At 48.4% G+C, this 14,938-nt stretch overlaps 1 protein-coding gene across 8 annotated transcripts in view; it reads left to right on the forward strand.

Annotated features, from left to right (window-relative positions):
* MCUR1 (mitochondrial calcium uniporter regulator 1) overlaps positions 1-8,464 on the forward strand; it is a 29,272-nt gene extending 20,808 nt beyond the window's left edge. For 4 of the 8 annotated variants that reach the window (XM_086706236.1, XM_086706233.1, XM_086706235.1 and 1 more), the window contains 2 exons: positions 995-1,109; positions 2,436-5,687. In XM_086706236.1, coding sequence (XP_086562362.1) covers positions 995-1,109; positions 2,436-2,500 — 180 coding nt within the window. In that variant the 3' untranslated portion in view covers positions 2,501-5,687. Of the gene's footprint in view, positions 1-994; positions 1,110-2,177; positions 5,688-5,901 lie in introns of those variants that run through there. The other 4 variants (XM_086706237.1, XM_086706234.1, XM_086706231.1 and 1 more) reach the window with 2 other exon arrangements.
* The last annotated feature ends 6,474 nt before the right edge of the window (positions 8,465-14,938 follow it).

Here is a 14,938-nt window from a genome sequence, read left to right on the forward strand (position 1 = left end):
GTCTCTATGGGTTTGACTACTCTGGGGACCTCATGGAAGTGGAGTCATACGGTGTTTGTCCTTTTGTGACTGGCTGGCTTATTTCACTCAGCACAATGCCCTTAAGTTCATCCGTGTTGTAGCACGTGTCAGAATTGCCCTCCTTTGTAAGGCTGAATAATATCCCATTATATGGACGTGCCACGTTTGGATTATCCTGTCCGTGGACACTTGGGTTGCTGCCGTCTCTTGGCCACTGTGAATAATGCCGCTATGAACGTGGTTGGACACGTACCTGTTGGAGTCCCTGCTTTCAGTTTTTGGGGTATGCACCCAGAAGTGTGGAGCATCCTGGGGATTTTTTTTTTTTTTTTTGCAGTTAATAGAATATTTGATTATCTTAATGAAAGTTTAAATCTCAGTGACTGAAGAATAAGGAATGGAGATTTTTTATTTTTTATTTTGTTTTTGAACTTAGGGCACGCATTACTTTTTTTCCCTCCTATGTTACTTGGGACCTCTGAAACTCACAAGACGCTTCCATCAGAATAGCATATTCCTCCAGAATATTTTCTACTCATCCAGGCATTTATTTCCTTACTCATTCCCTGAATTGTTAGCCATAAGGAACTACAAGTGATCCTTGAACGATAGAGAGATTAGGGACCCTCCCATGCATCAGAACTCTGCATATAACTTGTGACTCCCCGAGCACTTCACCACCAATAGCCTCCTGTTGACCGGAAGCCTTCCCAGTAACATCAGTAGTCAGTACGTATTCTGTGTGTTGTATGTATTGTATACTGTATTCTTACAATAAAGTAACAGGAATATTAAAGGCCCTGATCAGTGCACATAGTGTGAAGATAGAAGAACAGAGACCAAAGCCCAGGTCTCCTCAATCTTACCCCAGCTTTCTCTCCGACTGCACCCTGCTGGGGAGGGTCCCTAGGAGGGAGCCATGGGGACAGAGGTATCCCAGCTGGTCTAATGCTGTGACTCTCTGTTTTAAAAGCATGCCCAGCAAGATCGGGCTGTCACCCAGACCGACAGGAAGATAGACACTGAGGTCGCTGGCCTCAAAACCATGCTGGAGTCGCACAAGCTTGATAACATTAAATATTTAGCAGGTAAGCTATTTTGTGCCGAAGTCGTTCAGAACAGCTGAAAATACATAGAATTTAGAAAATAAGTCAAAGATGCGCACTTTGTTGATTCTAACACATTTTTTTCACATTTTAACGTCTCTGAAATTAGAAGGCACCTTACAATTTCTAATAGATGGATCATCATACCGTAATTGGCCTTTTTTCCCCTTAGTAGCATAGCGACGTGCTTTACGATGGTCAGAATCTTAAATTTTGTAAGTTACTCTCATTGAACAGTCGTTACTTACTTGAAAACTTTTTTAGTGAAATTCAAGATAGAACATTTTATGGATGGAGTAAAAGGCTTTTGAACTGTGATCTCTCTGCTTCAGTTGGTCCCACTCCCTGTGAGGAGCTATTTTGGTTTTTTAATTTTTGAGCCCAAAGAGGAAATGAAGACTCACGTGTGAATATAATTAGCCATCCGTTGCAACTCCTGTTTAACATTTTGGATTAATCAGTATTTCAAGTTTCTAAAGCATTTAGAAGTGGAATTTTGTTCGTGAAGGTTTAAAGGGTGTGTCCCTGTAATATACATGTATTTTGTGACCACAGAATTTCTGTGATTCTCAGCTTTCATTAAAAAGTTTTGTTGAATATGGGATAATTTGTACTTTGAAGATGATTTGAAGGAGTGGAGGGGTTTTTTTTGTTTTTTGTTTAACGTTTTTATATTTATTTTTGAGAGCGTGCAAGGAGGGGAGAGGCAGAGAAAGGGGCGGGGGGCACAGAGGAGCCAAAGCAGGGTCCACACTGACAGGAGTGATCCCAATATGGGGCTCAAACTCACAAACCAGGAGATCCTGACCCGAGCCAAAGGCAGACGCTCAAGCGCCTGAGCCACCCTGGTGCCCCAAGTAGTGGAGTGTTGTCGTGGGCAGGTGTCTCGTGGAATGTGGCACATTAGCAGATGATCTGAGTTTCTTGCGTTTGTTCATTGTTTTGCTTGGTGGGTAGGTGGATAAACAGCTGTGTTTTCTTAATGAAAAGTTGTTCCTTAAGTAACTGTTAACTAATACTATGTTCGATTTTTTTTTTTTTTTCTTACAGGGTCTGTATTTACGTGCCTAACAGTAGCTCTGGGATTTTATCGCCTGTGGATGTAATAAAGTGTCTGTTTAAAGAAATCCTTATCATTCTGCCTTAAGAAAACCAGACTGCTGTCCTTCCCCGCCCCCTCCCCCATTTCCAGATTTTAACCCTGGTTTCGATTTAACATGTATTATTTATTTTATGCAGAGTATGGACATGTGACAAAGGAAAGGAGTCAAGAATTTCATAATTGTTCCTTTCGTCTTTTCTGTCTAGTTGGCTTTGTAACGCTGAGCGGTGGTGGACAAAGCGTGGGAGACCCCGCTCAGCTGGACCAGTGAACTTGGTCTAACCTGTGGGACATATCAACAGTAAATATTTGCGTAATTCTCCACAATTTTAAATCTTTTGTCAGAGGACGTGGGGGTCTCCGCCTCTTCACTAAGTGCTGAAGAATCACCGAAACTGAACCAAGAGCACCAAATCCTCTTTACCTGAGGACCCGGTCCTTCCCGTCAGCCAGTCCCCACATTAGGGTAACTGTGTTTCAGGCCCAGTTGTTTGGGGTGTTAATGATTCCCCTCTCCTGTCCATCCAAAGCAGACTTTTTTCCTCTTCATTTCCATTGTCTTTGTTATTGTCATGGTTATTTTTTACGTGCCTTCCAGCTAGAAAATCTTGTTGCCTAATGAAGTTTTGTAATGGTACTGGGGACTCTCTTTTACCTCCCAGAGTGCTAGGTTTCTCTCCCACCCTCTCACTTAAGTCTCCATGATGTGAGAACTGTAAGGTAACTCCCATTTGTGGCATTGCCTACCTAGAAAACGCGCTAATTCTCGGCATGGAAGTCTAGTTTGTGCAACACGGTCTCCTTCCTTCTGGTCTTCATCTGCTTTGCATGCAAGAGAACCACTCAGTTTTCCTTCTGCAGCAGTATCTAGATCTTTAGATAGCGGATGCACTTTTTACACAAGTCTTTCTTTAATGAATATGCTTGGAAGTTAGAGAACCGTCATGCTGGCTCATCGTCCAAACCTGGGTCTATTCCTTTGGTTGTTCAAGACTTTCTTATACCTACCTTACCTCTGGTTTTTAAAACAAAGAAATGCCTACCGACAGGGTCCTTTTAGAGAAGCACGTTCTCATGTTATTTGAATGACTGATGTGGGAGAGGAGAAGCATTTTTAAAAGGAGGACACGGAGACCATGTTTTCCATCTCTCTCCACACGCGTGTGCACACGACCTGGTACGGTGGAGAAGACAAGTGTCGCTCAAACAGGTGGAATAAATCACCCACCGCCACTGTAGGCAGACAAATTACCTTTGTCCTTTGGATGTCATTTCGAAACTTCCGGAAATGTAAATCGTTGTCTTTTTTCAAAACATAGGTTTAGCACAGAGATTCTGAACTCCAAATAAGCATGAAAATCAAGTACTTTGGCATTGGTGGTATCAGTTTCAAAGTGAATGTAATGTAATCGTTTTCAACTTGATCCAGAATTCTCTCAACTGCTCCATAAACTACCGTGGCAGTACGTTCTTCCCCTTTCAGGGACGGAGCCCCAGAAAATACTGCACATTTAGCAATTGCCTTAATTATTAAAGATTTAAGTAAATGACATCCCATTAAGACCACGTTTGCCACTACTTAATGTAGATACAACTTTCGTTAATAAGAACTTGGAGAGAGGGCCTGGAGCGCAGACACTCCTCCAAAATTAAAAGAATCCCCAAGAGGCACAAGCACTGTAGGCAGTTACGTTTCAGAGCAAACAGTAACTCGTGTAGGTTAAAAACAAGTGAGGCGACCTTACTTCCCGGTAAAATATGTTTTTAAGTGGCATTCAGTGGGGTGACACTCTTTCATCTGCCAGAAAGTACTCCAAGTGCCATCCCCACTGTTTGCAGTAGTGGGCTGCGTCAGGCCCTGGATCCGGGGCCTTGGATTTTGCTCTGCCGTCGTTTGCAGCACAGGACAGCCTCCCCATCCCCGCAACCTTGGGAACAACCAACTCGCCTTTGGGTGGCTCAGGTTGCGTGCGTCTGTGGAGGTTACAAGGGTTCGGGACCGTGTTCTCTTTGTTTGGTCAGAGGTCTTCTATGGGAAAAGCATATGGGCCAGAAATACGAGCATGCCCTCCCCTCTGCTGGCTGGCCCAGGCTTCTGAGAGCAGCGTGACCGTTCCCTGAACTAGCCTGGCTCAGAGGGATTCAGATCACTTGGGGATTTAGGCCTTCGCCTAATTTCTAATCTCAGGAAGGGGGAGGATGCCCGGCCCGACTCGCAGGGAGCCCGTGTCCGGGCCCTGGGGAGTTAACCAGAGCTGAGAGCTGCCAACACGCCCCTGTGGGTACAGGTGCCTGAGCTATGCATGCCCAAGGCAGGGCATCGAACGGACAGGCTCCGTCTCCTTCGAGGCTGCCTCTGCATTCCTGCCTCCTCCCGCCTGCCCTGTTTTTTTTTTTTTTTTTTTTTTTTTTTTTTTTTTTTTAAAGAACCTAAACTCCAAATCGACTCCTTTCCTGCTCCATTAGTAAGCAAAACCTGCCTGTCTCTACGGTTCTTTCCAGGAAACAGCAGTTTGGTCTCGGGGCCGTTCTTACCCCTTCGGCCGGTTTTCCAGCTTCGTCTCTAACAGAACCAAATCCGAATGTATTCATTTTTTCCCTCAAGTACGCCAAGGACCTCAGTTGAGAAGTCAAGTTCGGGAAGAAAGGCTTGACTCAAACCAGACATCTCGCTGGAATTTGTCTCGGGAACACTCTAAAAATAAACACCCTGAGCCACAGCGAGCATGTCCCTGCCTGGGTTGGCCCCGGCTCAGCTCGTGCCCTTCCCTTTGTAGCTGCCCTTAGTGACAGGAGCCTCGCTTCTGTGTCTCTCGGCCTCCTCCCCGTCCCCGCCTCTGCCTGTGCATTAACCATGTCAGCACCGGCCCAGCATTTCTCTTCCGCCCCACCATGCTCCGTCGAACCTGTCGCCGTCCTTTGCGAACAAATCTAGAACCCCCGTCTAGGAAACTTCGGCCTTAACATACGTGTATCAGATTTGCAGCTTTTCTGACGCTAGAGCAAGAACGTGTTAAGCGGAAGCTATTCCTTCTGTAGTCTCTGTGTTTGGGAACGTCGAGCCTTTCGTTGCGCTTCTATTTTGAAAATACCTGTCCTGCTGAAGATTTACACTCCCGTTCCTCTGATTGTAACCCAAATCATTTGTTAACCTTTTCGTCACTTAAGCAAACACTCAATTCCATTTTATTGTAGAGTGGGTATAATATCTTTATTGTCTAAAGTAAAATATGTGATTGTTTCTGTGTGCCTACTTCTCATTCAGATTTTTCAATGAATGGAGAAGAACTAGAGCAGCCTGTGTCTGCACTGTATTTTAACTGTTACTCCCTCCAATTGTATAGGGTAATGGTGTATTACAAGAAAATCTAATACCCCCAAGATTGGGTTTGTATAGATGACAACCTGGGAAGTGCTTATTTGATTTACAAAATAAATTTTTTTATTATTCCAAAGAATCAGCATGCTTGTGTAAAACCCTTTACTTGTTTGAGGGGAAATGAGGTTTTCAAGCTCAAGTTTGAGAAGTATGAGTGTTAGGAATCCAAATCAGGCTAGCCTGAGCAAGAAGGAATCTGCCCTTTTAGCTCACAGAATCAAAGCTCAGGAGGGGCGAGACTCCAATGCCATCCGACCTCCTCTCTGCACCTCTTACCTCCCCTTTCTCTCCAGGTGGGCAAAACTCTCTCAGACCAGCTTCCTGGTGAAGAACCGGAAAGGCCCAGCACACGCCCCGAGGCTTGGTGATTGGAGAGCTCATTCCACTGGGACAAAGCCCGGAAGAACGTATCCAAAGCCTGCGGCCAAGGTGGCAGCCGAGCAGGAGGGTGCAGGGAGGGGTGCTGTGGTTCCTTGGGGCAGCTCCTTCCCTGGAGACCCGCTGGGCAAGCGTCCCAGCTCTGGAAGAGGGAGCTCTTCGCGAGTCACTGTGCAGGCGACCTTCAGTGTAACCGCGTCTGCATGCGAGGAAAGCAGACACCTTGGGAAAGCGGACCACTGAAATAGCTGAGAAATTAATGTTAGGTACCTTTCATGGTCTCCAACCAGAAATCTACCAACGGTAGAGAGTCAAATAAACTGGACTTGAGGATGAGCCTTAAAGTTGCTAAAAGGCCTCCAATGATTTGCAGACTCGGCCTCCGTGTTTACAAAGCAGGTGGGGGGCGTCCATCCACCTGGTCCTGCTCTCACATGCACGCAGTGCGGCAAAACGAAAGCCTTGGCTTTGCCTCCGGACTTTGATGTCCTCCAAAATAATGTTGCGTCGAAGGATGGCATTTTCCAGAAACAGCTTTCTTTCTGGAATCGAAGACTCTGCCTTTCCCCAGCCGAGCTCTGCCACGCATCGTACAGCCAGTGGCGTCTACCTTAATTCCGCAGCTTCCACGCGAGGGTCACAGACTGTGGGAGGCTGGGGAGCTTTCGCAGGGGCCACCGCCACCCACAAGGATGTGGGCATCTGCACCTTAACGTCAACAGCTTTGGGTCGCCTCTTACATGTTACAAGTACGTGCACAACTATTTCTAGGCCAGCACTCTCAGGAGGAAGGAGTTGAGGCTGGGTTGGGTTTTTTTTAATGTTTATTCATTTTTGAGAGACAGAGAGAGACAGAGCATGAGTGGGGAAAGGGCAGAGAGAGGGAGACAGAATCCGAAGCAGGCTCCAGGCTCCGAGCTGTCAGCACAGAGCCCGACACGGGGCTCAAACTCACCGCAAGATCATGACCTGACCAGAAGTCAGATGCTCAACCGACTGAGCCACCCAGTTGCCCCGAGGCCTGGGTATTTTATAAGGTCCTAATTTATATTTTTCTCTCCGTTTCATCCTCCCCGTCCCCTATCAGTTCATGATTTGGAAGCTTAAGATCGGCCCAGGGAGCTGCACTCCCAGTTGTAGTTCGGGCACTTCACTGTCTCTGGAAGATATTACGGTTCTTCCATGGCCAACTGAGAGCCCACGACGTCCGTCCTCCCAGGAGAGAAGAAACAGCTGCTGAGTGGCACCGTGTCCCTTACTGCACGAAAGCCAGCGTCTGTGCCTAACACGGAAGCATTTTTTTATTATTTCTTCTTTATAGTAGTTTGTGGTGTGTGAGCCTCATATCATTCTGAGAGGCGGTGTCTCTGTGGTATCTGTGAAAAAGGGTGATGAGACTTCACGGAGAAAGGATGGAAACCTGCGGGACCAAGGTATTCAGCGAACCCATGAGAGCACTTATGAGTATTATTTTTTTACGTCGTAGCGATCGGGTGCTTTCAACGGCAAGTAACGTAAAACAAACAGTGGCTTATGCCAGATGACTTTTATAGCTTAATTGAGTCTAGAAATACAGGTGATCCTCAGGGTTGGGTTGGCATGTCAGTGTTGCCTTTGAGGATCCAGCTGTTCTCATCTTTGCATTCTTCCCTTCCTCTGTATGTTAGGCCTTCAGCTTCAGCCTTGGGGTTACGTGATCACAATATGGCTGCCACAGCTCCGGGCCTCATATCCGCAGGTGGCAGCATGCAGAACAAGAGAGAGAGCTCCAAAAGGGCTCTTCTCATAGGTGTCTCGCCTTTTAGTCAAGGCGAAAAGTGTTTCGCCTTTGCAGCCCTTCCGGTGGGAGGCGGACAAGGAAGAAGGAGGCTGGCAGTGGTTGTCGGCTTGGCATTCACAGCGTTGGTTAAGCGTGCGAGTGACACGGCCTGCACACTTAAAGAGAAGGAGATAATCGCTTCAAATGGACAAATTCACACGCAGATGTATTTCTCAAAGCTCTTCCCCAATCTGCAGGGTTATAGATCCTCAGCTTTGCGGTATTATTTAGCAAAGCATGGCGTAACCCAGATACCGCTCCCTTCCCCTTAAAAAGAGCAGGGTAGGGGGGCCTGGGTGGCTCAGTCAGTCGGGCGTCAGACTTTTGATTTCGGCTCGGGTCATGACCCCTGGGTCATGGGATCAAGCCCCACATCAGACTCTGTGCTGAGCATGGGGCCTGCTGAAGGTTCTCTCTCTCCTCCGGCCCCTCTCCCCCACTGCTGCCTCTCTCTCTCTCTCAAAATTAGAGGGGCGCTTGAGTGGCTCAGTCAGTTGGACATCCAACTTCAGCTCAAGGCATGGTCCTGCGGCTCACGAGTTCCAGCCCCACGTCAGGCTCGTTGCTGTCAGCGCGGAACCCACGTCAGGTCCTATCTCCCTCTCTCTCTGTCCCTCCCCAGCTCCTGCTTTCTCTCTGTTTAAAAATAAATAAAAGAGGGGCGCCTGGGTGGTGCAGTCGGTTAGGCGTCCGACTTCAGCCAGGTCACGATCTCGCAGTCCGTGAGTTCGAGCCCCACGTCGGGCTCTGGGCTGATGGCTCGGAGCCTGGAGCCTGTTTCCGATTCTGTGTCTCCCTCTCTCTCTGCCCCTCCCCCGTTCATGCTCTGTCTCTCTCTGTCCCAAAAAATAAATAAAAAACGTTGAAAAAAAATTAAAAAAAAAATAAAAATAAAAATAAATAAAAGCATTAAAAAAAACCCTTTTTTTTTTAAGAAAGAAAAGTCCCTTGCATGTTAAAAAAAATTTAAATTAAAATTAGAAACAGAAAGATCAGGGTAGACTTCCAACAGGCATTGGACCCCTGGCGTCCTGAGGTTTATTTTTGCCTCGGTTGCCTTACGCTGCATGGCGAAGGCATGTGTCCCCCACTCCATTTGTCCTCCTCTGTTCCCAGCTTTCTGGCTCCTTCTTTTCTGACTCTCTCCTCTAAGAATAACTCAAAACACATATACTTGATCTGCAATTCGCAGGTTTGAGGGAAACGTGTAAAAAAATCAGCCGACACCCGGTAGAAGTCAGGGTCGGCTATGGCACGCTTGGTGGCCATCAGGCCTGTTAAGGGGGTGGTGGACCCAGAAGGCATCGCCTTCTCCGCTGAACGTGGTGTCCTCTGTGGGATGCTGCAAATCACTGGCGTATCCAGTCCCTTCACTCGGACCCTGGACAGGTGCCCCTGCAGAAAGTCTGCTTCCGAGGTGCGAGTACAATTAAGAAACAAGGTCAGCGTGCGTGAGAACCAAACAGCGGTTGAATGGAGCACGGCCGGCAACTTCCGAGTCTTCACCATTAATATTTATGCGAATGCCTCCCGTTGGTTATGAGCACTGCGCGTGCTAATAGACCAAAGAGTAGCAAGCCCTCAAAGGTTAAGAAAACTCTAAGGGAAAAAGTTTAAGGTTGAGAGAAGTCCATTAACTTCTTCCTGCCAATGAATAAACCCATGATTGTTTTGTTTTGTTTTGTTTTAGCGGCAGAGGATCACGGTGTGGTTGCTCAACACCCGTTTTTCTAAGCAGATAATTTCAAAACCACTAATGAGATGAGTCAGGAGCCCTGGGTTCAGCTCCCCAGCTTGCCACTTGCCATGCTCCTGGGAAAACCATCTAAGCTTGCCAAGCCACGGTTCCCACATTTCTACAGTAACAGCAGGAACAGTAACGGGCATGGGAATGATTATGGAGCATTTGTTTACCATATTCCAGGCACATTTCGAACGTCTTTCCGTGCTCGTTTAGTCTTCATCACGTCCCTATGAAGTAAGCGCTGAAATAATCTCTTTACAGATGAGGAAATCAAGGCAGAGACCGTCGAAGTAATGTGCCCACCAGCGCCCAGCTGAGACGTGGTGACTCCAGGTTCAGACCCAAGCGTTCTGACTCAAAGGAATACCTTTCCCTCGCCATCTCCCCAGAGTGCCAAGACACCAACACATACCAGGACAGGTTTAGTTTTTAATGTTTTATTCTTGTTTTTAAATTTTTTAGTTTCTATTTGAGAGACGGAGAGAGAGCGACAGAGCACCAGCAGGGGAGGGGCAGAGAGCTGGAGACAGAATCCAAAGCAGGCTCCAAGCTGCGAGCCGTCAGCACAGAGCCCGACGTGGGGCTCGAACTCACGAGCAGTCAGATCATGACCTGAGCCAAAGTTGGACGCATAACCGACTGAGCCACCCAGGTGCCCCCCCCAATGTTTTATTTATTTTTGAGAGAGAGCACACGTGAACGGGGGAAGGGCAGAGAGAGAAGGGGACAGAGGATCTGAAGCAGGTTCCACGCTGACAGCACAGAGCCTGGTGTAGGGCTCAGACCCACAAACCATGAGATCGTGACCTGAGCCAAAGTCGGACGCTCAACAGACTGAGCCACTCAGGCACCTGAGTCAGATGAATTTATTGAGAAAGATGCGGGGTCTTAGCAAAAAACAATAATTGCTTGAACAGCTAGGGTATAGATTGTAGAAGGTACGTACATAGATCATAGCAGGAATCCAGAAACTTCAAGGAAATGGGCATAAGCTGTGAAGGATTCTACTCTGCCTGCCCCTCGCATAACTCCCAGAGTGACTGTGAATGTTCCTCATTTTATTTGGGGGTTTTTGTATTAAAGGATTGATGTTGACATGAAGGCCACTGTCTAAGCCTTAGATTTATTCAAAGTTTAGGCCTTAAATAATTACTTACTATTTAGTTTAATGCCCTTTTTTTTGGTGGATCATTAAGTAGGGTATCTCATTTTTTTTTAAGTTTATTTATTTTGAGAGAGATGGCAGGGGCGGGGGGGGCGGGGGGGGGGGCATAGAGATAAGGAAAGAGAGAGTCCCAAGCAGGCTTTGCACCTGCAAAACCGACCTGGGGCTCAGACTCCTAAATCGTGAGATCATGACCTGAGCCGAAATCAAGAGTCAGACGCTCAACCGACTGAGCCACTCAGGAGCCCCATTTTAAGATTTTATTTTTAAGTAACCTCTACGCCCAGTGTGCAGCTCGAAACCATAACCCCAAGATCAAGAGTCGCACGCTCCCCTGACTGAGCCAGCCAGGCACCCCTAGAATATTTTGTTCTTAATCAACGAAGTCAACCATCTATCTGTAGCACTACGTGAGAAAAAAAATATATATTATATAAAATATATAATACATACCATATATATATATATATATATATATATATATATTCAGCCACTTTTTTTTTTTTAATTTTTTTTTCAACGTTTATTTATTTTTGGGACAGAGAGAGACAGAGCATGAACAGGGGAGGGGCAGAGAGGGAGGGAGACACAGAATCCGAAACAGGCTCCAGGCTCTGAGCCATCAGCACAGAGCCTGACTGACGCGGGGCTCGAACTCACGGACCGCGAGATCGTGACCTGGCTGAAGTTGGACGCTTAACCGACTGCGCCACCCAGGCGCCCCTATTCAGCCACTTTTCAAAAGTTTTCCAGAAAGCTGGGCTACCCAAATCCTGACAGGGCCCTTGGAAGCATTCGCCTCTTTTCCAAATTCTGTTTCATTTGCACAAAACCCCTCTTGCCTGCTCTCAGCTTTCCATGGAAACTATGTATCTCCTGCTCTTCTCAAAGCGGGGCCTCAGATCTCAGATCTCAGAGAGATGAGAGGGAGAAGGGGCACACGGGAAGGGCGCACTGGCTTTTCATCCCACCTTCTTGTGGGTTAAAAAAGTTACATTAAGAATAGGGGCGCCTGGGTGGCTCCGTTGGTTATGCAAAAGAAGGACTTCGGCTCAGGTCATGATCTCAGGGCTGGTGAGTTCCAGCCTCGCCTGGAGCTCTGTGCTGACAGCTCAGAGCCTGGAGCCTGCTTCCGATTCTGCGCCGCCCCCCGCCCTTCCCAGCTCACACTGTGTCTCTGTCTCTCTCGAAAATAAATAAACATTTTTTTTAAAGTTATTTAAGCATAAAAGGTGTGCACACACACAGACATTTCACCGGAATAAGCAAATCCATAGAGACAGAACCTAGACTGGGAGTTGCCTAAGGCTGAGGGGTGGGGGTGGGGTGGAAAGGGTGAGTGCGAAGGGTACAAGGTTTCTTTTTGGGGTGATGCAAATGTTCTAAACATGGATTATGGTGATGGCTGCACAACTCTGTGAATATACGGAGGACACACTTTAAATCCGTAAATTGTATGTCGAACTCATTGAAACTGGTTTTTATTTTTAATTTTTTTTTAACATTTATTTATTTTTGAGACAGAGAGAGACGGAACGTGAGCAGGGGGAGGGGCAGAGAGAGAGGGAGACACAGAATCCGAAACAGGCTCCAGGCTCCAAGCGGTCAGCACAGAGCCCGATGCAGGGCTCGAACTCACGGACCGTGAGATCATGACCTGAGCTGAAGTCGGACGCCTAACCGACCAAGCCACCCAGGCGCCCCGAAACTGGTTTTGAAAAAAAAACATGTCCATTCTACCCCTTCAACTTTCGGATGAAGAACCAAAGCCAGAAAATTGTGCAGTCTGCCACGTGGGTCACACGGCTGGTTACTGGAGCTCCTCCCACTCTCACCCCCCCCCCCCCACCGCCACCCAGGGACCCCGCGGGGGCCAAGTCCTCCTGTGGTGCCCTCCCTGTGTGCCACATGACTCCTGATCAGTCTCCCAAGAAGATGCTTTGGTTACCGATAAATCCTAAATTAGGTTTTTTATTAAGGTTCAGTGATAACTAAAACAAACTAACCTAGGGCACCCCTCTACTTCAAGTGTTTTACAAGGGCAGAGCCGCCTCCTGGTCTGCACCGGGAGAGAAACCGAGCTTGTCAGTGGTGAGTGCGTTGGTCTCCCCGGGGCCGCACAGCAGGCACCCCCAGGGAGGGGTCGGGCCTTCTGGCCTCTCATCCCCAGGGGCCAGCGTCGTGCCTGGGGCAGCCCAGGCGGGCGGAGGCCACCCATCCTGAGCACAGGCCTCTCTTCCAGGGAGTGAGTCAGCCTGCGGCCTGAAGGGGGCGCTACGAATGGCCTGAAGGCCCAGAGGGTTAGCCATCCAAGGAGCCTAGACCCCCCCCCCCCCCCCCCCCCCCCCCCCCCGCGCTCCGCAGAAAACTCCTCCCCCGGGACCTCCGCGGTGCTCTCCCCACGCCCCCGACTCTGAACTCATGCCGACCGAGGTAGGCAAGTCAAGATTCCCCAGCCGTGACCCGTCTTCTCAGACTTCCAGTATCTTCTGAGACGGGACGTCCCGTTCTGCTCCTCCTGTCCCTTGTCTGTAACACAAGGAGGGGAAACTAGGAGACTCTCTTCCTCCCCAGACCACAGTCCTGAGGCTACAGCACGTGAGTCCTGGGGCTCAGGGCACACAGGGCCCCAGTACCTGATGCTTGCGGAATGATAAAGGTTAGGGAAGAGGCCTCCCCCGAAGGAGGCCTTAAAACTAAGGAGTCATTAAAACTAAGAGGGTTAGAGGCGCCTGGGTGGTTCAGTCCGTTGAGTGTCCGGCTTCGGCTCAGGTCATGATCTTGCAGTTTGTGAGTTCGGGGCCACATCGGGCTCTCTGCTGCCAGTGCAGAGTCAGCTTCGGATCCTCTCCGCCTCTCTCTCTCAAAATAAATAAATAAACATTTTTTTAAAAAGTAAGACGGGTTAGCAAGAAGGGGAACCAACTGTCTTTTTTTTTTTTTTTTTTTAATCTTGCTCATTCTCACTCACCACCAACGTGGCCCCGAATCTCCATCATTCTTTGTGACCACTTACCTCCTCCAGGAAGCCACCTGGATCGACCCCATTCTTCTTTCTCTGTGTTCCTCGCCATTCGCGTCCTGTGTCAAGGTTGGAAGCACAGCCTCCAGAGCCAGGCTGCTTCCGTTTGAATCCCTTGACGTTGGGGAAATGACCCCAGCTCTCAGGGCCTCAGGTTCCTTATCAGTAAAATAGGGATAATAATAGTACGCAAGTCATAGGGTCATTACGAGGATTAAATCGGTTTACTTGCATCGCCACCCAATGCCTAGAAACCGTTTTGTGAGTCGGTGCATTTTCTCATCTGCATTTCCTGCTTAGTGAACATGTGGACTTACAGTTGTTTCTAAGCGCTTCTGGAAGGACTGTCCCCTAACCGATGTCCTTTCCCAGTGATGAAACGACGCCGTGCACACAGCGGAGTGTTCACTAAACGCTTGCTCTCTGCTTCCCGGCGCAATCTGTTTCAAACGTAGAGAACATTCGCTGGAAATTTTGTCAAGGCGGATCTGCCCGTATTTTAAACCCCGGGTGATTGTTGGAGGCAAGAATCGTCACCTTTTGTGTTTTCCCTCGGAAGTGTCCTTTGCAAGCTGCAGCCACCCTGGTACCTCGGAAGGGCCCCGAACTGGGCTTCAGGGTTACAGGTTAAAATTAGCCACCTCGCTCTCGCAGGGGGTGCCCGGAGATGCAGGGATGGGGCGGGAGTGGATGTAGCTGGCCTTCGATTGGGGACCCCCGCGGAGGGGAATAGAGGCAACAACCTCCCCCCCCCCCCCCCCCGCCCCGCCCCGCCATCAAATGTTGGCATCCCCGAAGGGCGCACAGAGCCTGGGGTTCCCCGAGGTTGTAAAAATCCCAAATCCGTGTCACCACATATGTCTTCTCTGCGAGGTCTGCTGCTGCTACATTTGAGCTGTGTTGACAACTGGAATCTTCCAGATTGTTCCTTTTGTGATTATAAACTGTCTTTGGAGTAGCGCGATGTGGGCGGATGCAGTTTATAGAACTACTTGGACCAATCAGCCTGCTCCCCAAAGGAACACTTGTCTTACCCTCTCCCAGCGTCTTCCTTACAAAACAACACAGCCTGATGATCTGTTTTGGGGGAAAGGAGAGGAGAAAGGACATCATTCAATTTAAGGACATGAGGAAATACCCGAGCACAGACCAGACCTGAGTCGAATTGGGCAGGAATTCTCTTTCATGCGACCCCCCCCCCC

This window comes from Puma concolor, chromosome B2 (assembly GCF_028749965.1).
Source record: "Puma concolor isolate L17-30 chromosome B2, mPumCon1.1.hap2, whole genome shotgun sequence".
Taxonomy (NCBI): domain Eukaryota; kingdom Metazoa; phylum Chordata; class Mammalia; order Carnivora; family Felidae; genus Puma; species Puma concolor.